Raw genomic sequence first — 22,149 nt, forward strand, 5'->3', positions numbered from 1 at the left:
GTTCTTAATGTTTCCTCTGAATAGTGTGGGGGTGCCTCGGTTTCCCCTATGCAGTTCTTAAGTATCTAGGTGGTGGGATAAGGGTGTATGATCGTTGCAGGGCAGTGTGTGCAGGGGTCTGGACACAAAGAATGGCCGACACCCTGTTTCCTGGCAACTGATGGCCTGGGCCCTTCCCCCCTGCAAGGTGAGAGCTAAAGGGGTTGGAGAACAAAGGAATCAGGTGACCTCCTGGCCCGGGAAAGGGACAAAGCCCGGAGGAGGAGGGGCTGGAGAGAGTTTGAGTTTGGGGCTGGCTGGGGACATGGAGTGAAGTGCAGACGTGGTTGTCTGGCTCACTGCCCCCCACAATGGACCCAGCTGAGGGGTCCTGTTCTCTGCACCTACAAGCTCTGTGTTAGACCATGTTCCTGTCGTCTAATAAACCTTGGCTGGCTGAGAGTCATGTCTGACTGCGAAGTTGGGGTGCAGGACCCTCTGGCTTCCCCAGGAGCCCGCCTGGGCGGACTCGCTATGGGAAGCGCACGGAGCGGCAGAGGATGCTGAATGCTCCGAGGTCAGACCCAGGAAGGTGGAAGTTGTGTGAGCTGTGTGTCCTGCAGACAGTCTGCTCACAGGAAGGAGACTTCCCCAGAGTCCTGACTGGCTTTGTAGGGAGCAGTCCCAGAGCATCGCCCGGGGACTCCGTGACAGATGCTTTTTAAAGTTCTGTTCAAATCAATACAAGGCTTTGTTATACTATGCCCAACATCGTGACTTTTTAGCTCCTAGAACAGGGCTTATCTAAGGAGGAGACTTATTTATGTCCCAATTCTTCCCCCATGTGTCTTTAATTATACCCTTGTTATGCACTCTTTTAAAAAAACAATTATTGGGACAGAGTTACTTCAACATTTAAGAGCATTTTAACATTTTATCTGGTAGGGGAAATGTGCAATATTTGTTTTTGCCTTTATGTTTGAAATGCTGCTTGAATGAAACTGTTTCCTTGCTGGGTACCATTTACATCTATGTTGCTACAAACCATGCAGTTTTTTTCTATCTTTAGTTATTTAAGTAATTTTTAATATCTGTCTACAACTATGAAGAGCCACTGGTCTGACTGTAGGTGTTCCAAATAAAGTAAAATCATGGTGTAATATTGGAAGCTGATGAAGAAAAATGTTCAAAATTTGGGATATACAGTAGTTGAGTTAGATTCATTAACATATATTCTAGTGGTACAATGAGGATGGGTAGTCTTTTTTTCTATTATAAATTCTCAATTTTGAGCTCTAATATTCATAGAATTACCACACCACATCAGACCAATGGTCCATCTAGTCCAGTATCTTGTTTCTAACAGTGGTCAGTACCAGATGATTCAAGATGGAAAAAATGCTGTTGTGGACAATTATGGAATAATTTACCTCCATAGGAAGTGTTTTTCTTCTAGAAATATTTTATTTATACTATCAAATGTAACTATGGACGTTGATTTTTTTTTTTTTTCCAAATCCATTTAAACTCTTGACCTCCGTGGTGTCTTGTGATGATGAGTTCCACAGTTTAATGTGTTAAACAAATTCTTTTACACATCTCCTTGGCCCTTGTCATGATGCGGAAAGGGAGACAGTTCTCACGAAGGATGTGGAATTAAAAATAAGAACTGCATAATGATGGTTAAGATTAAACTAACCAGTAAATGTTACATACAAGACTTTTACAAGTGTTCTTAACTAAGCAAAATAGTTTATTAACTAATGTTAATAAAAATTGCTAAAAACATTCTAGCTAGGGTTAATATTAAAAAAAGGGCGCTTAACCAGGTTCAGGAGCAGCTTCTGGTCCTGTGGAGGGAACTTCAAGCAAATGGGAGGGAAATTCTGCTGAAGTGTGAGCTCATCTTTCTTTTTTCCCCTCCTCTCTTCCTTGACTGCTGGTGGGAGAAGGGAGGGAGGTGGGGCATTCCAATCTGTCTTGGATGAACCATTGTGCCCACACTAAGGTAGAGAATCTCCTGACTTTCCAAACCAGTAAATTATTGGGAAGACATTCTGACAATTACATATATTTTTAGACAATCAGAATTAAAACTTAATGAATTTCTTAGAAAGGAAGTTATCTGAAAATATTCCTAGATGCCACAGTATGGAATAATTTCAGTGTCAATTTCAAGAGACTCTTTTCATGGCAGGACAGTAGAACTAATTCCATAGTAGCTTTTCAGCAAACTAGGAGCAATACAATCTTTTGCTGCTTTTACAGTCAGTGTTGAAGTGTTACTGTTTTATACCACCAGAGGGTACTCTTTAATAGGTTATCACAAAGATCTGTATAACATTTGACAATGATTTAGTTTTTGTGGTTTTTATTTCACAAGCTATAATAAAGTCTATCAAGTGAATTTTGTTTCACAAATTGTGCGTTTCATTATACTGTTCATAAACAATGTTTGCAGATCTTTGGTTTACAGAATGCAGTTTCAGGTAGCTTGGAATATACAAAATGAAATATGAAAACTTCTTTTAAAAAAACTTTTTGTGCCTTCGAACATATTAATATGTGCCTAGATAAAGTAATGATATAAGGCACCATAAGTTACCACTTATTCTGAGCCCTAATTCTAAGAATGCGTGTGACTGGCCTGTGCCTGAATAGAGGGATGGACTAGATCAGTGTTTCTCAGCCTTTTTGATACCAGAGACCAGCTTGCTGCCTTCCTAAACTGTGTCAGGGAAATCTCAGGGACCGGCAAGGAGGCTTCCACGGACCGTTGCTGCTCCACAGACTATTTGTTGAGAAACACTGAACTAGATGACGTCTTAAGGTCTCTTCAAGTCCTATTCTGTTTCCATGATTCTTCCATTATTGTTAATGGAAGTTGTGCAGCTCTCTGCAAAAAGAGAAAAGCTGTCTCAAAGCAGCTAGTTAGGTGTTGCACTCAGCTTTTTGGGCCAGAGATTGTGATTTACATCTGTACAGTAGTTCATGCAGTGGGGCCCTGATCTAGTTGAGGCCTCTGGGTGATAACGAAATATAAATAACCTTTACAGCTTCAAATTTATCTATCCTTGTACAAAGTGTGCTACCTTAAAAAATATTCTCACAGCCCCTGTGATACTGAAAATATTTATCTAAGGCATAAAGCAATTATGGTGCCTTTTTTTTTTTTTTTTTTTAGGTGCCTTTTTTCAAAACCATTGTTATAAACAAGATAAAATATTTTTGTAGATATAATTTGACCTTTATTTCTTAATTTCAAGCCAATATTAAGTGATTAGGATTTTTTCATAAATTACATATGGTGAAGTTATTTAATTTTTAATTTCAGGTAAATTTTTCCAGTCACTGTTCTCTTTCCAGCCACTTATTTTAATACCACATTTTCAGAACTTGCTCAGTTCGCAGTCTACTTGTTAAAATACATTTTCAGTGAAATGGTAAATAAAAATCATGCTTGCTTGTTTATTATGACAAAAAATTGGCAAACTGAAAACTTTGTAACACCATATACTTATATTTTCTTCCAGTTGGTCGAATTATGTTTCAGCTGTTCTCAGATGTATGTCCAAAAACTTGCAAAAACTTTCTTTGCTTATGTTCAGGTGAGTAATTTTCCCCATTATTATCAATCATTTATTGTTAATTATCATTACAGTTGTTTCTTAGTATTAACTACAGCACCATAATTGGTTTGATAGTATGTAATGTGCAGAATACCGTGAACAAAGAGCACAATTCCAGCCCCCAAAATTTAAGAATCTAAATGCATAAATGCATACCATACAGAGAACAGACAGTGGTGAGTGGATATTATCGCTGGTAGGTTTTGTGGAACAGGTGTGTTTTTAGAAGTTTTCCAGGACATTCAGAATACTAGATTGGTAAGGGGGGACTGCGGATGGGTTATTGCCTGGTGCTTGTTGGGGGAATAAAAGATTGTGAGGGTTTGGTACCAGAGAATGGATTGGGGACTATAGGAAGGTTATGCATGGGTTTGACAGCTGAAAATGGAGATCAGAGCACTAGCAATGTAGCATTACTCACATTTATATTATGGTGGGAATGGCAGCATAGATGAATTACTCATTTTCAGTAACTCATTGCTGTTTCGTTGAGACTGCATATACTCCTGCTCCAGCTTTTGAGGGTTGAAAAGCTAACTTGAGTGGAGCAATTGACAAAAGGTGTATTCTGAAATCTCATCCCACTGTGTGAAATACATAGATATTTTTCACATATTTGAATATATAAACCTCCTAAGAAGATTTTAAGACAGTGTTTTAACATTAACTATCAGCTTTTTTCTCGCTAACAGTATGTTTATCTGTACGGCCTATTGGCTAAGTAAAGTGGGACCCTGTACTCAGCTCAGGGGCATGTCCTTCTGTGTATATAATGTGATGACTTTTGAACACCACATCCAATCAATTCTAAAATTTCAAGGAATGTTGTAGGCATCAATGGGCAGAACTCTGAGTTTGGTGAAAATTGGAAAAGCCGGATTTCCACTAGTCAGTACCACAGAATGCCCATATGGTGCTGCAGACATAAATCTCTGTCACTCCCTGCTTCTTGTGTACACACATCACCGGCAGCAGCTTAATAGGCTGCTCTTTCTTGTTGGGTATACAGCTTGGCCTACATAAGCAGAACTGTCAGGATTTGTTGGGATTGTGTTTGTGATGGAGAATAAAGATGATTCAGTGGCAGCCAGGATGTTTGGGGTGGGAATGTGTGTGAGAGTAAAAGGCAACATTGAGGTTACAAGTCTGGGTAGTGGGGACACGGGGGAACATGAGGGGGTCAAAGTGTCAGGAACTGACAGGAAATTAAGTGTTATTACATTCTCTCCTCTTGGCCCAAGGAGGCAGGAAGGTGAATTTCCTCAGCCCTATAAAGTGCTTTTAGGTTCTTATGTGGGTGGAAATCTACAAGGTTAAGGGTAGGGCATTCGGGTTCAGGGATAGACTCTGTTTCTGCCCCTCCCACCACCTGCCTGTAACATACAATTCTGCTGACTCCTTAGCAGTAACATGGCCTGAAGGGTTGTGGTGCTGAACATCAGATCAATTTTGAAATGTTAGGGGATGTTCTAGGCATCAGTAGGCATAACCCTGTTGATTTTGACCAAAGTCAATGAAAGCCCAATTTCCACTGCTGTGAAAAGAATATCAGGCCCCAGTGTATCCATTTGGTGCTGCAGACAGAGGAATCTCTCTGGTGCCCCCTCCCAATGCATGTACATATCACAGGAAGCAGTGTAAATGCTGCTGTCTCATTGGGTGTGCAGCTCGTCCTACGTAAGCAGTAAAGTGTGCAATCCTCTAGTATTTTATCATCTCTTTTTCTGCTTTTCTGATTACTGTGCACTTAACTGCTTTTTTTTTTTTTTTTTTAACCAAGAAGAGTATTCATTTGGCCGGCAGTGTAGAACTTTTCATTCACACGATTGGATTCAGTTGCCTTTTTTTCTTTTGGAATTAAATAGACAGCTGATTAGTTAACCTGAGACACAGTGTCTTTTTGAAGACTTACTTGCTTCCATTAGACAAATTCATTTCAGAGCACAGAGTTGAGCCCTAGCCATGCACACCTACTCTGTTGACCAGGTTTTTCCCCTCAGTGGGACATCTTTGCATGCTCTCTCAATAGGGAAACTCCAGCATTATTATTAATATTAGAGGTTAGCACATTCTCCAGAAACGCCAGTTGTTATCTAGAATTGTTAAATGCTTTAGGGGAGGTCGAAAATCACCTAGCCAAAGGTAGTGGGGAAATTGGAACGTGGCCTTTAATTTTCATATTTGTGCATTACTTTTCACACTTTTTTTCTCTCTTTGGTAGGGCATGATTATACTCTAATCTTTTACAGTAAACTCTGGATTAGAATAGTTTTCTGCTGAGAAAATTGTTTTCTTCAAAAATACCCATCTCTGTTCCTCTTGGGTTCATTCTTCCAACCTGTGGCCCGGTGGAGAACTGATAGCTTTAAAACTTTAATTTTTTGAGCCATCCATAGTGATGCCCCATGTATTTCTCCCTCCAGTTCCTATTTATTTATTTTAATTAATTAATTCATCATCATCATTATGGTAGTGCATTGGCACCAACTGAGAATAGGAACTCATTATGCTAGACACTGTACAAACAGAATAAGGGGCATTCCCTGCCTCGAATATCTTATAGTGAGACCAAACAAGACAGACAAAGGGTAAGTGAAAAGGGATAAAATATACAAGCAGAGTGAGCAATACAATGGCTACTACCATCATATTTGTTCTGCAATTTTTTTTTGTTTTGTGTTTAAATTCTTTGGGATTATGTTAGGAGGGGATTAATGGGTTGGAGAGCATGAGGAAGGCAGTTGGGAGGGAACTGGAGCAAACAGGGAATCGGCACAGGAAGATAATGTTCAGAAAGAACCGCAGAAAGCAGTTTGACATCAGTGTCCATTGGTCCCTGCTTTCTGCAGCTGCTGTGCAGGCTTCAGACTCTAACTGGATTCATCCTGCAATTTCTTTCCCATGGGTCCTTGGACCCCAAGAGGAGAGTTTCCCCTGCCCTGTTGTGGTTTTGCAGGGTGCTGGGAGGAGGCCCCATTTTACAGCAGGGGCCCAATGCACCGGTACTTGCTTGAACTGCCTTCTGTAAAGCTGCTTTGCCTATACTGCCTTTCTTTGTTACAAAGGCCGTTCTGAACTCTCTGGAGATGATCACCTTTTTGCAGATAGTTCCTGTCTGGAGCAGTGCTCAGTGCTGCTGTCCTCCTCGGTCTGCCTCCTTAAAATACTCTTTGGTGCACTGTCTGTGCTGTGACCAGATGCTGTGTGCATTGTCATAGTATCTGGGGCTTCATCCCTTTTTCCTTATCTGTATGAGGCTGTCTTACGTTCCCCATTTTGATGGCTTCTCTTAAGCTCTGAGTTTCCCAGAAAAAAAAATCCCTGCTTAAGGGCTTGGGCAGTAATATGACTTTTTTAGCAAATAAATTGGTGGTAGTTATTTTTTACATTTCCTTTTACCAGGTGAAAAAGGAATTGGAAAAACAACTGGAAAAAAGCTGTGTTACAAAGGCTCTACTTTCCATCGTGTGGTTAAAAACTTCATGATTCAGGGTGGAGACTTCAGTGAAGGTAAAACAGAAAATTCTTTCTCTGTGCTAAGAGATTTAATTGAAGTTCTAATTTACGAAGTTAAAATTACTGCCAGAAAATTCCTTAAATGTTTTTATACTTTGTAGATATTAAAACCAAATATTACATTATTTTTCATTCTTATATATTATTATTAAGATTACATTTAGAATTGCACATATTGTGGAGTTTTTGGAATACCATAAGAATCCCTTTAGGTATTTTTTGATACTGAGGTTCTAAAATGTTCTTGTTAGATGTTAAAAATATATAGTTTTAAAACACAGATTTCCTTGCCTGAGTTGCTAATGCTATCTTTTGTTGTTTAAAGAAAACACCTTAAATCTAATTTACTTTAAATCTTTTCCTTGTTGCATTTTACGTAGTGTGGGCAATGCTGGTAATGTTAACTCTGATTCTTTTGTGCTGGTACAATACTACATTAAAGGGATGTAACTGTGTGAATAAGTACAATGGTGATAGGTGCATTGAAAATACGTATTGGATGAGCCTCCAAATGTAAATTCAAAGCAACAAGGACTTGTTCTGCTTCTTTTCTCCCAATATACACACAACTTAGGGTCCCTCCCTCAGCCCTTCCTTAAAATGTTTGCCCTCCCCAAAGTGGATTTTTCTTTACCGCTGCACTCTTACTTACTGGCCTTGCAGATTGAACTCTCTCAACTGGTAAAAGGCTGCCTCTGCAGGTACGTTGTACCAACGAAGAAGCTAGGGAACAGATATAGAGCGGGGTTGCTCTGAAAGAACTGGTAGCTACTTTTTCACTTCTGTGGCATCTGAGCCACAGCTGGATTTCTGTGAGCGTAGAAAGCTGTCAACCTTGTTTGTTAGCTCTCTTCTCTGATTCCTGCTGCTACTTTTTCCTATTTCCTCCTGTTTGGAGATCCTTAAGTGCTAAGGGAGAGGAGTAGCCTTTTGAGCAGTGGTGCGCAACCTGCAGCCCGTCATGGTAATCCAGTGGCAGGCTGGCTGCGAGACAGTTTTACACTGACCGTCCGCAAGCATGGCCCCCAGCGGCTGCGGCTCACTGTTCCCAGTCAATGGGAGCTGTGGGAAATGGCGGCCAGCATGTCCCTGCGGCCCGTATCACTTCCTGCAGCTCTCATTGTCCGGGAACGGCAAACCGCGGCCACTGGGAGCTGCCGGCGGCTGTGCCCGTGGGTGGTCAATGTAAACAAATTGTCTCACGGCCCGCCAGTGGATTACCCTGACGGGCCGCAAGTTACCCACCACTGCTTTGGAGCCTCACTTGAGTTTTTTCCAGTCCCCTCCAACCCCAGGGCGAGCTTTATTGGACTGTGAACTACATCACTGGTGCAAAGGTCTGGGTTGCAGACTCCATAGGGGAATATTTAAAGCCAAACAAAAATATTTCATGAAATTAAAAGAAACTCTTCATGTAAGACTTTATAAAACTTTTGTACAAAATCTAAATGTTGGGTATTTGATATACTTGAGTGTATCCCTTTAATTCATATTATACCTCTACCTCGATATAACACGAATTCGGATATAACGCGATAAAGCAAAAGTGGTTTTCTGTCTTGTCTACAACATTGGTTCTCAAACTGGGGTTCGTGACCCCTTTGGGGGTCGCAACCCGGTTATGTGGGGGGTCGCAAGCCCTGACCCCTGCGCTGGCCTGTGAGCCCCAACTGTGATGCATGGCTGTGAGCGCCGATCGCGTGCGGGGCTGTGAGCCCCGACCCCCGGCTTGATGTGAAGGATGACATCTGATGCGCCCTTTCTAAAAACAATGCCAAGAATAAAACTTCTTGTGTCAAATACTGTATTAATAACAGAAATGCTCCAGGCCAAAGCAAGTTCAATATAATGCAGTTTCACCTATAACGCGGTAAGATTTTTTGGCTCCCGTGGACCACGTTATATCGGGGTAGAGGTGTATTTGCAAATGATACCTTTTAAAAATAATTTGTTACTTACTATTCTAAAACTGTTTGCTTATAAAGCAAACTTAAAATCTTCTGATAAGATTTCATGCATGCTTTTACTACATAGGTAATGGAAAAGGAGGTGAATCTATTTATGGTGGATATTTTAAAGGTAAGGGCTAATATGTCTTTATGGTCTGTTGCTTCATTTCGGAGATAAAAGAAGTTTTGATTCCCAAGATATTTAATGTGGAAAGGTCTACTTATAGGTCATCTTTTGCATGAAACTAATATTGCATGACAGTTATTTTTATATGCATGGATTTCAGATACATTTATTGAGATATTTAATGTTAACTGACAAAATTAATTAAGGCTAACTTTACTGGTTAAACATGACTTTCAGCATGGAGGTTAGGCAACTTGATTCATGAAAACTCCTATCTTCCTGCCTAAAACTGTCAACATATTCTTTTGTTTATAGAGAATGTGGTCTTTTGCAAAATGAAAAGGTAAGAGACACAAGCTCAGTAACACAAATTCAAACTCTGTTCCCTTGCACCCTCCCTAGTAAATATATGGACAACTGATAATGTATCAGTTTGTGGATGGATATCTGTGTTGCTTGGAGACGTGGAGAATTCTGTATCTAACTTTTTTGAGGGAAAATTAATTATTTGGAGAATAAATACTTGGAATTATTCCCAGTTCAAAACCATTCTTATTTCTTTAAAAACACTGTCCATTTTTTCCCTCCGAGGTTTGTATGTTTAGTGTTGGTTTCTAAAAATATGTGGCTGTATTTATACTCTGTGCAAGTAATTTATTTGCACAGAGTGGATAAATGTACACCATTCACCTTCTTTCTAAAGCTTTTTTGGAAAGAAAGAGGTGTGAGAGTTTGTAATGGTAATCAGTGCTTTTAGGAGACAAGGTACAGTATAATTTTTAAGTGTAAAAAATGGGAAGTTACTGTGCTATTCCAGTCTTGACACAAGCCTGTACATAAGCTGTTGGGTGTTTCATGTATTGTGTGCTGTGAACAATTCTTTGTAGTTAGGTGCATGCTGTGAAGTTTCTTTAATATGTAATAAGGAAGCATAGTTAGATGTCAGAATATTACAGCTGTTAATCAGAAGCAGCTATATGAACAGATCCCTACTCTAAAAAGTTGAGCTCTTGTTTCTAAAGATTACACTTGGATTGGTAAGTGCTAAAAATCTGGTACTGTATATTTGTCTGCATTTTTAAACATTAATGGTACAATCTTAAGTCTAATACGATTTTGCCTGTGGTAAATTAGTTGTGTAGTTATTTCATTTTGCTGATTGAAAATATTTTGACTGCACAACTATGGGTCCTCTTTACTTAGTTTATTGGATTAAATAATACATTCTTATTTTTCAACCTCTAATCTGTCTTTTACAGTTGGGTTGAAGAGGAGGGCGTGTTTTACTCCTCTCATGCAAGTGTCGCTATTAAATTAATTTCCTTTCGGATTTTGAAACTTCAAGTTTGAGTTCCGCAGATTGATGTAGTACACAAGTTAACACCCTGGCAGGGAAAAAGTTGTTTAACTGTGTCTTCCTACCTAAGTAATACTCAACATTATGTGTAAATGATAGCATTGAATATGTTCAGCCATGTTTTAGGATGGGAGAGGGAGAGTCTGTTATCAAAGTGGCTTTCTTTCAGGAGACACTGTTGGGTTTAAGTTTTTGGAAGCGTATGATGAGTTCAAGTTGTTTGGAAGACAATAACAAAACATTTTAAATACATTTATTCTTAGCAATATGGTTCAGACTGTTTCTAAAGCAGTTGTGACTTAAGAAAAAAAAAATAAACTCCTGTGTTCTTTACTTGGTATTTCTAACTTAACAAATATAAATCTGTCTCCGCTCTTAATTTTTGAGAGATTTTGCATAGAATTCTTTTTTTTTTAAAGTGTTCAAGTTTCCTTAGTGAGCAGAAGAAGAATTTCTCATTGTACTGTCCATGTGCTGCTAAGAAAATTATACTTGTATTCATTTATGGGGGAAACTGACTGACATGGTTTTTTTCCTTCAAACAGATGAAAACTTTGTTCTCAAACATGACAGAGCATTCCTTTTGTCAATGGCAAACCGAGGGAAACATACCAATGGTTCCCAATTCTTCATGTAAGTAGATGTAGTTTGAGAGCTGAACTTTTCTTAAACAGAGAAGCGCTGTTCATGAGAAAGATGGTATTGCTAAATTAAATATATATATGGATGTTTGACTAGAATCCAATGGGTACCTGCTGTTTGTGAGCTGTTGTAATTAGGAAACATTAAATATGATAGTCTCAATTTATTTGTGTTTTCCTGGAGCACGAGAATTGATCATATATGAATGTTACTTGTTTATTGCTTGTTTTTCTAAAATAACATTGGCCTAGACTTTTGTGTTCATTAGTGTCCCTGGGGTAGATTGTTTTTGCTTTGTGTTCTTCTTCAATATCATGCACATGAAATAAATTATAATTGAGCAACTGTAAACTCCAAACTTCAAAATTTTCTTTGAAAAAGGACAAGATGTCTAATATATAGATAGTTTAGTGTCAACAGTTGCATGTGTTTTCAAAATGTGGTCTGTCTTTGTGGGGTATTCGTACTTACTATTCTAGTCTATCCCTGAAGTACCTTCCTTCTGTGTTGCTGCATAGTACTGTACATATCTGTGTACAAATGGCTTTTCTGCCAACACTGGTTAAACTGGATTTAAATTAAGGGTGTTTGTTGAAGGAACTGTAGAAGATCCCTTCTCGTACAGTTATTTCTATTATAAAACACCCCAGTTTATAAGCATGCTTCTGTTACAATATACAAGATATTTGACTAAAGTACAGTTCTAACAGGAATAACTGTTCTATACTGAAAGAAATAACTAACGTTTTGGCTGATATCAAATTTTAGGCTCACTAATATCTCTTTAAAATTTGCTAATGTTTGACTATGCATCTACTTCACTATCTTTTTAAAAATTGTCCCCCTTTTTAACATTTCATAGAATTATAGAATATCAGGGTGGGAAGGGACCTCAGGAGATCCTTTAGTCCAACCCCCTGCTCAAAGCAGGACAAATCGCCAGTTTTTGCCCCAGATCCCTAAATGGCCCCCTCAAGGATTGAACTCTCAACCTTGGGTTTAGCAGGCTACTGCTCAAACCACTGAGCTATGCATATCTGAAAAAAATCTGTTTTCTAACTTTGGGTTTATGTTAGGGAGGAGGTTTTCATTGTGAAGTATCTTTACATTGTTATTCTTCAGAAATTAAATAGTCATATAGTTTGCTACATTAAAACTTTGTTTACTTTGCTATCTTTCTTGATGGATAAGAATGAATGGCGCTTCACTGTCTTCAATAAAGGTGTAAATTGTCCAAAAGGATGCCCATTTTCTTTGCCTGAAAAGAGTTCTTCAACGTAATCTAATAAGGTTCAGATAAGAGACATTTTTAGGTCACTTCCTAAAGAATGTCCTAAAAATGGAAAACAGAAGCACAAGAGGCAATCTTTGGAAATTGATTTACTTCTGATTTTACACTCAAACCCTCCGCTCCTCAAAAAGCTGCAGCTTTGTGGTGGCACCTGCTGTTATCTCTGTCAGTTTGGCTGGAAGATGGCTGTGTATTACTGAATACAGTACATTTTATACATTTAGCTGTGTATATATAACATATGTTACATATATATAAAATTACATAACTTACAAATAAGTATTTAAAACAGGTTAGTTCACTGTTCCTTTTAAGTGTAATATATAGTGACTTGCTTTTTGATTCTCAAGTCATAATTTTCCATTTTTGAGTTTATCTGAACTGTAAACTTGAAAATTTAATGAGCTACATCAATCAAGAAGCTACCATCTGAGGGCTCTAAAGTTTCTTTTATCTTACACATATCTAAATATAATATGGGAATCAAATTTTCTTAAATAGACAAGCTGAATGTTTGGTGTGTTTAGGTTAACTTTTTTTAAATAAAAAAGAACATTAAGGTAACATTGAATACAAAATTTAAATTATTTGATTTAATCACTGAAAGATAAATATTTAAAGAAACGTTTCTATTATATTTTTCAAACATATGAAATGTTTTTAAGAGCACGTGTATTTTAAAAACTGCATTAATTGATATCACTTTTGTTTCTCTCTCAAAGAAAAAGTTTTACAGTTAAGCGTGAATCCTGCAACTGATAGCTCACAGGGCGGGATGGCTGCAACCATACAAGTTGCATTGAAACGCTACACAGGTGCAGCAGTATGGCTATGCATGATCAGTTGCAGAGGCGGGGTCGTCTTTCGTAATTTGATTTGTGGTTGGGCAAGAATGGGTCACGAAAGACCACAAACTACAACCATGGCTTTCTTTTCATGCAAACTCTCCTTTATGTGTATAAACTCACAAATCATAGCAACTGCTCATAAGATAGCTTCTAACATGCACAGTTTCAGATTTAGATAGCTCATAAAAGTAATTGTTTCCAGATTTCACTCCCAATGATTTCATCGTTTAAAAGTTAAAAATGTAATATATGAAAGTAGTTGCTCTTGCTCAGCAAAGTTACCTCAACTTACAGTATTCCTCCAGGCTGAATGCCATTAAGTTTGTACAGCCTGATTTACCCTTATTAAAGTATACAATTCTTGAAACCCAAAATAGTCCTTTCCTGGCCTCATCCTTTAAGCTGTTTGAGAGACAAAATTAATATAATATAATATAATCTTAATATTTAATATTAAATAGAATGTTCGTTTTAAAATCTATAATTCCATTTATATAGCTAAAAGGATTTAAATTCTTCAAAGATGACAAATCAAAGATTATTGGGTAGGTTTTAAAGGACATTTTCAGACTTTAAATAAAACACAGTCATACCTTTTTGAAATGATACATCCAACTTGTTGGATTTATAGAAGGAGATATATGTCAACTCTTCCTTAATTTTTGTTTTCAGTCCTGCACAGACAGGGTTTGGTGCATGATTGGATAGCATATTCTGATATTGCACATATTTGTATTGATGTCAAGAGCTTTATATTTCTCCATAGGGTGGATTTGATTTAAATCAAATTGATTTTCAATCATGATTTAAATCACTAGTCAGGAAGACTTGATTTAATCATGGTTTTCTACGTAAAAGTGCACTCTTGTTGGTTGTTACAACCTAAATACATATTCTTCACAGCTCAGAGATTAGAAGCAGGTTTCATTTTTTGAAGGTACACACATTTTTAAACAGTGATTTATTTTGAAAACTTTTCAGATTAGTTTTACAGCTATATCAGAAAATGAATGATTGGTTATTTCATTTACCAAAAGTAATTGAAGCAGATATTTATGAAGTCATTGGGAGGTGAACTATCTCCAATTCAACAGGATTTTCTTGCCATGTTGTATTAGGAGGAGACCATCACCAGACAGACATTTCAATTGTTTTATTTAACTATTCTCACCTCTATATATTATTTAAAACCATTTTTGCTGTTAACAAGCATGTTACCTCTGGAGACACAAATCCACAGTCTGAGAACTGCAAAACTAAGCATCTCTGATGGTATCTTCTAGACTCAGCACTGAGTAAATAGAAAGATTAACCTAAATAATCTATACAGAAGCCTGTGGAACCCCATAAGATTGGGTCCCTAATCCAGGAACGATTGGAACTCATTTACAAAGCTTTTCTTAAACATTACATGAATATATTGTCTCATACTATAGAATTAGAATTAATAATCCCTATTCCATGATGAGATATCTTTGAGCTGTAATGTATCTTAATTAAAATTATCTTTAGATAGGTTTTTTCCTCAAAAAGCATTTTATAAAAAAAAATCCAATTTATATTAAAAAAAATCTGATTTTTTTTTTTTTTAAATTTATCCACCCTGTTTCTCCAGACAAACTGAGGCCCCAGTCTGTCAAGTGTTTATGCACGTGCTGAACTCTAAAACCATGGATTAGTGCTTGGAGTTAAGCATAAGTGTTTGCAGGACTGAAGCCTAAGTAGAAATAAAGGATTGCACAACTTTAAAGACATGGTTGTTCAAAATGACTTATTTGTTGGCCTCATTTTAAGAGGGCCTTTCCTCTTATCAGGCATTAGTGCTGTTTGGTATAACTGTGGACTTTTCAATAACCTATGAGGCTGTGAATATTCTTTTGGCTGGTAGACTGGATTAACGCACAGTTGCTACTGTCCAGTATGATGCTCCATCAAATGCCCAATGAGAAACAAATTTAAGTTGAATTATTATATTGTGAGTTACTTGAAATTGATTATACTGGACACCAATGCTCTGATCTTATAAGCACAGAATTTTACTAATTTCAGACCACTTCAGTTGTAGTTTATTGATCTGGAATGTCATGGGTGTGAATGAGTAGGGCAGAGAAACTGGTCTCTTATCAAGTACTGCTAGAGAAGTTTAAATGGAAAAGACTGAAGAAATAGGTTAGGGGGGAAAATTAAGGATCAATTTGAGAGAAGAACAAACAGGGCAAAAAAACCCTTTAGTAGAGAATAAGACATGGTCACAGAAGCGTAATGAAGTGTGCTCTGTGTCACAAGTGGTAATAAAACGTTTTTATTGTTAGACAATTTTCTGCCATTTAACTTTGTATTATGATTATTAAATGCAGGGAATGATTTGGGATGAATTGAAAATACTTAGCTGAAGACAAGATCACATTTATTGGAATAACCAATCTTTAAATGTACTAAAAGGAGTTATTCTGTTCACCAGTGTTACTGAAGCACGTTGTTGCTTAATTAAGTAAATGTTCAAGAAGTCTTTCTATACCATTTGATTTTAAATATTCAAGGTGTTACTCCTAATATTTCATGAGACTATGGTGCAGGTTCTTAGATTTGGCTGTTACAAGTTGAAAACAAATTATAAAGCAATAGTGTAAAGCTAAAAATTACCCATTGATATTTTTCTCATAAAGGACCACTGCCAACTTCAATTTTTTATATTAACCACTTTCAGATAATTCAGGGTTCTGGGAGAACACCCTTTAAATATAGTCTGTCCTGACTTTTTTTTAAACCTTGAAAAAAACAAACAAAGATTTTCCTGATCCCATGCTGATATTCAGAAGTGTTTTTTGGATGGGACAGAAATCAATAGTGGATATACTAGGCTTACCCGTCTTTCTCCTCACTGCCCAGTGCCTGCTCAGTTTTAGCTGTGCTGCTGCTGTTACTGGTAAATATCGTCTTGCAACGCCTGGGGAAGAACATGTGTGAGCCATCCTAGAGTGGTGCATGGGCATAATGTGGTAATAATTATATTAGTAATACTTGAGACTACAAGTGTAACTGACCATCAACAAAACAGTGAAACTGAGTACATACAAAATGTTATAAAATTCACAAAGGCTCTGATCCTTCAAACACTTGTTGGCAACATTACCTTTCTCATACACAGTTGGGGGAGGGAGAGTTCAAGAATCCAAAGACAGACCTCATTGATTAATTTTGGTGGGACTACTTGAAATAGTATGATAAGCACGTGTTTGATTGCAGGATCAGGCCCAAAGTAAAAAAAAAAATCCCAAACTGAAAAGCTAGAAAACACATTTTCTCTTCGTTATCGTAGTCTAGATACTATTTGTAACAATAATAGGTACGCATTTTTCATATTGTGATCTTGTCAGTATTTCTTTAAACTAACCAGTTAGCCTACTGAGAATTCAGGTGACTTTTTTTTCCAAAGCTTCTTGAAGATGTGTGAAAAGTCCTAAATATTATTCCCCATTATTTTGAGTGTTTGGAATTTTTGCATTTATATCTTAGAGCTAGTTTATGAAGTTTTGAAGCCATTCGTTTCTGCACTAAACATCATTTGAGGAAAAACTCTTACTTAGTATCAGTTTAATGCTGTGAGCCACAGGAATTACGTGTCTACTTTTTCATGCTGACAAATTAATTCCTGGTAGAATTTTAACATTTCAGAAAGTCACATTTCTGAAGCACAGTGCCATGTTTTGTAACAAAAATAGAATAAATAGACATCTTTGAACTCCTGAGTGAAGAAGAAAAAAACTCATTTTGAGGGTTGTGCTATATGACCACTGTTACAGCCACTTCTGTATATTACTAATGACTAATTGGAAACAGTTAATTACTAAGCTTTTCAGTTAAGGTTTTATAATGTGAGTGTCCCAAATAACATTCAGAATTTTTCCATTATTACTACTTTGAAGTAAAATTTTCTATTTAATTTTATTTGTACTATTTTACAGTAATATATTAAACTACTAAATAGATCAAAGGGGATTCAGTATTTCAGTGTTTTTGACCACAGTCCTTCAAAATGCTTATACATGCTTAATTTTAACACATGAATAATCCCATTGACTTGCACGACTCACATGAGTAAAGTTTAGCACATACCTATGCACTGCAGGATCATAGCCTATGTGCGTCAAGGCAGAGTAAAAAAAAAAAACCTGCTCTTTGTTTAGTTGTTAATTTGTAGATTAATTTAACTAAGCAATATTTAGCTGTTCAATATATCTTCTTTATTCCAAATAGGTTAATTGTATTACTGAAATAATGTTGCAGTTTTAGAAGTATGTCAAAACAAAAATGTAAAGTCATAGGGTAAAAATACTTCCTCCGTTTGCATCTTCAATCTTGATTTCCTTGTTAGATTTCTAGTTAAATGATAGCCCTCCCTTGCTTTTTAATGACAGTGTCTATTTTCCCTTTTTAAGGAAAACTTATTAACATGAGAGAGGTCTTAGCCAGTTGCTGGAACTTGTGAAAGTGTAGATTAACAGATTTCTAATGTGTTTTACTGGTAAATCAGTAGTTTTCAGTATCCTATTTATATAAGAAATGTAGTAGTATGGCATCCTATAAAGTATAGAATTAGGACTTGCTTCAGTAAACCTCTTAAACACCTGTGGAACTATAAGCATCTGAGAAGTCTCATTGAAATCAGCTACTCATTTGCTAAATTATGCTTGTTTTCAGGTGCTTTGCTGGATTGAGGATTTAATTAAGGGTATGAGTGGATTCCATTTTCACAATGGTTTATCTTTGTAATTCAGTGCTCAAGCAGAGCATTTCTTTAGTGTTTAAAAACAAAACTTGTTCTAGCTTTCCAAATACCTTTTTGTTCTATAGAAAATTTAGAGCCCTCTATTTTTAAAGCATCCTTGTTTTGCATACTTTAAATTTGTATTTTAATAAAACAGACTCCATTTTGTTTGAAAATGTATTACAATTTATTTCTTGCCATTTTTGTGTAAAATTTACAGAAACAGTGTTACATCGTGCGCTCCAAAGGTAATGTCTCATTCCTCTAAGGCTCTGTCCTTTCTTCTTTTCTTCTCTTCTTGTTTTTCTCTTTCTTTCTTGTCTTTTTCTGATCATGTTATTACATGCATTGAATCCTATGTTAGTGCTGAAGTCCTTTTAAGAATACAAATAAACTTGCTTTATCAGAAGGATTCTCTTCTGTGTGGCAATAATATTTTTAATCTATTTACTAGTTATCTTCACTGACTATGGTTACTTTTTTCTGTAAATATTAACTTGGATAATACTGTCTCTTATATGGCAGTTTTTGAAATTTGTTTAATTGTTAGTAAAATGAAGTTATGTAGAAATACAGTTCTCTATATGAAATTAAATGTTTCTTGGGGAATGAATTCTATTCACAGCTGTGGATAGACAGAGCCTGCTTCTTGCTCTTGAAAAGTGATAGTGCAAGAAATGAGACAGATGAAATTTCAGAGTATTCTTTCTATGGAAATATTAGCCGACCTTAAAAAATTAACTGAAGTATAATAAATCTAATCTGAAGTAGTCTTGTGAGGAGATATTCAATGGCGCAATGAACAGTTAGGCACCCAGCTTTCATTAAAGGCCTGTGTTTTGTTCACCTGACTTTCATTTGTGCATTTGAAAATCTCCCCCTTGACTTTTTCCTCTTTTCGTTTCATGAGCAAGCAAATGAAGAAAACCGTTTATCCATTTTGGCAGGCTCAAACTGCCAATGAAATAAGGGAGAAAAACCCCTAGATAGGTTTTGCCACAATGGCTGCCCTTTTCTTTGTTAATCCAAGACTCTAAAGCCCCAGTTCAACAAAGTACCTGAGCCCATCTTAGTGCTTTGCCAAATCAGTATCTAAATCTTTCTTGTCACTCGGTAGTCACTAGTATATTCATTGTGTTTTAAACTGTTGCATATTATTTTCTTGACTTCTAAAAACTAAAAGTATACATTTCAGTGCTGGTTTCACTAAAGTAACCGCTTGTTTCAATTTCAATCTTTTAGAACAGTTTTATAATTAAACTTGGTTAAAATAAAATATTTACTTGAATGTAGATTGTTAATGTAATTAATTTTTTTGTTTATCAAACTACAATGGCCATAAGAGATTGCTTATCCATAGTAATATATTTCATCAAGAAAGTAAGATTTATTTTATGAACGAACAGAAGGGACACACAAAACAGGAAAATAAATTAAATGTCTTCCATGTAAGCAGCTCATGTCTTGGAGTTACATTAGAATGATTTCCTGCACTATGTAATGTGGGGAAAGAGGGGAGTGGTGGTGTTTGGACACAAATAAAGGTGAGGCATGAATATTTTTTTGTAGTTCCATCTTTTGGCAGATGTGATCCAGTGCTGCAACACCCCATTGATTTTATTGGTCGGAATCATGGCCGCCAATCTAGTTTTGAACTGTCTGATTAAAAAGTAACTTTTCAGTGATAGTTTAAGTACTGAATCCTTGATACCAAGTCTGCTTTAATGAAACCTCAAATGGAACATCTATTGTGGACCCCCCAGGATTTGAAAAGAATTGGTGGAAGGGGCATAGAAAGGGAAAATCATGATTTCTGTAGGTTCAGGGAATAATTTGAGAAAAGAAATTCACGTACAGGTCATGTTGATACTCTGATGAGTAAAATTAATGTGATGGTGGGTTGTTGTTTGTTTTAAATGATGTCCCTAGTTGAATTTCTGTGTCTAAATAGCGCAGTTCCTCTTGCATCTTTTAATGCAGCCTTGCTTTGAACAGACTGAACTTGGATGCAAGTATTATGTCATGCTAGTGTTTTGCAACTTGGAAGTAATTTCCTTTCCTCACTGGGAGAGAATTTAAAGAGTGACTCCAATCCTTTATGATAAAATTAAATCTCTTTTACAAAATTGTTTGAGTCACATCTTTTAAAATTAATATTCTGATCTTGAAGGGAAATAAGAAATGTGACAGACGTAGCTCTGTTGTACTGGATGTAGTGCAGTGACTGTTTCTATGTTGGCTCCTACACACCCAGCTATTTCTAACCTAAATGAATGGAGGTATCTATATGAGGCATTAATCATGGATAATGTTAGCTTCTGTTACTATACAGCTGATTCCCTACCCAGCAGAGCAATCTGCTGCTGTAGGGAGAACTGCAAACTTAATATGTGAGAGGCAGTATTGTAGTCTTGATGTTATATATAGATGTATTGTTTTGGAAGCTGATTCATGGAGCCAGCAAAATAGAAGGAGAATGAGAAAGTAGGAAAAATGTGCTTTCCTGTATTGTAACTCCTGTTTTTGTTTTTGTTTTGTTTTTTTTTGCGGGGGGGCGGGGGGGTTGGTTTGTGTGTTGCTTAATAGAACTCACTTAAAAATAATAGTTACATTCTTGTACTGTAATAATTTCAGAAGTACTTCACCCAGTCTTTTTTATTGCCAAATGGTATAGTTTTTTTATCCTTAAAAATATTACCATGAGATGTCTTGGAGTATATATTTATACAGACATTAATACATGAAAAAATTGTTTATTGCATGCATTTAATGATTTTTTTAAAATAGGACTTGTAAATGTTGTACTCGTTAATGTAAATTATTTTTTATACTAATGTTCACAATTCCCTGTACTTAGTATGATTTTAATCTTTATTTAGACTTTTATCAAATTTTTAACTGGATTTTTTCACTGTTTTTTGTCTTTTACCTTCACTTTTTTGTTTCCTCTGCCATTCTGCTTTTTACCTCTTCATCTGAATCCCTGATTTTTTACCATCATATCCATGTTGATGTATGTCAAATTAGAACAACAAAGCCTGCTCCTCATCTTGATGGGTAAGACTTCTATTTTTAACTTGTACTGTTAATAAAATTCTAATATTCAGGAATAAGTAGTTCACATCTCAATTTAAAGGTGGACAGAACTTAGAAACAAAAAATAATTGGTTGGTTTGATAGAAAAATGTGGCGGAGGGTTGCCATTTCAGCTTTTTTTTACTATCTTTAAAAAAAAAACCTACATAGTCATGAATGTAATCAAATTCTTTATTTTTAACTTAGGGTTTTTGGGGGTTTTTTTGTTTTGTTTTTTTGTTTTGTTTTGTTTTTTAACTTCCAGCTTTTGTTGTTAACCCTTGGGCCTCTGGGTTTAAAAATATAAAAATAAAATTATAATAAACTTATTTTCTTGTAGTGTCTTCAATATAGATGGTATCCCCAAATACTTTAGAGTCACTGCAAATATTAATTATGGGACTAGAAAATGGGAGGAAGAATTTAGAAGTCATTGTGCTCTAATGAATAGCGAGTAAAGAATAATCCCATCTATATTGCTGATTTACCATGTGTCTTTGGGCAAGCCCTTTAACTTCTGTTTTAGTTTCCTGTCTAAAATGGTGATAATGATTACCTACCTTACTGATATGCAGTGAGAAATAAGTTTGTCAATGCCTTGAGATATCAAATACCTAAATTGAATAGTTCTCTCAATAAAGGCAATTTAGAGCCCTGCGAACACTCCGAAGGGTGCCTCCATGATGCCACTCTTCCTTGGCTTGTCAGGGGCAAGGGCAACCCACACAGCTGTCTGCTGGGTTGTCATTGTGCTCCTCTTTCAGCAGGCTGTGCCTTCCCTACCTTCCTGAGCCATTATACCCTTTTGCTAGGCAGGCTGGGATCTAATAAGGGACTCTTTTAAACACTCAATGTGTGACATGCAATTTTTGAGGGGTGTATGTAAATATTTCACTGAATCGGGTCTCCTTTAGCACCTCAGTATGTTATATCAGATAGAGAAGAGCTGCTGTTTCTAGGCATTGGGA

At 36.5% G+C, this 22,149-nt stretch overlaps 1 protein-coding gene across 1 annotated transcript in view; it reads left to right on the plus strand.

Moving 5' to 3' along the window:
- NKTR (natural killer cell triggering receptor) overlaps positions 1-22,149 on the plus strand; it is an 82,446-nt gene that overhangs the window by 25,506 nt on the left and 34,791 nt on the right. The window contains exons 3-7 of the mRNA XM_074946405.1: positions 3,513-3,587; positions 7,011-7,118; positions 9,159-9,203; positions 11,103-11,190; positions 21,134-21,163. Of these exons, the coding sequence (XP_074802506.1) occupies positions 3,513-3,587; positions 7,011-7,118; positions 9,159-9,203; positions 11,103-11,190; positions 21,134-21,163 (346 nt within the window). The remainder of the gene's footprint in view (positions 1-3,512; positions 3,588-7,010; positions 7,119-9,158; positions 9,204-11,102; positions 11,191-21,133; positions 21,164-22,149) is intronic.

The sequence above is a fragment of the Natator depressus genome, chromosome 2 (assembly GCF_965152275.1).
Source record: "Natator depressus isolate rNatDep1 chromosome 2, rNatDep2.hap1, whole genome shotgun sequence".
In the NCBI taxonomy this organism is placed as follows: domain Eukaryota; kingdom Metazoa; phylum Chordata; order Testudines; family Cheloniidae; genus Natator; species Natator depressus.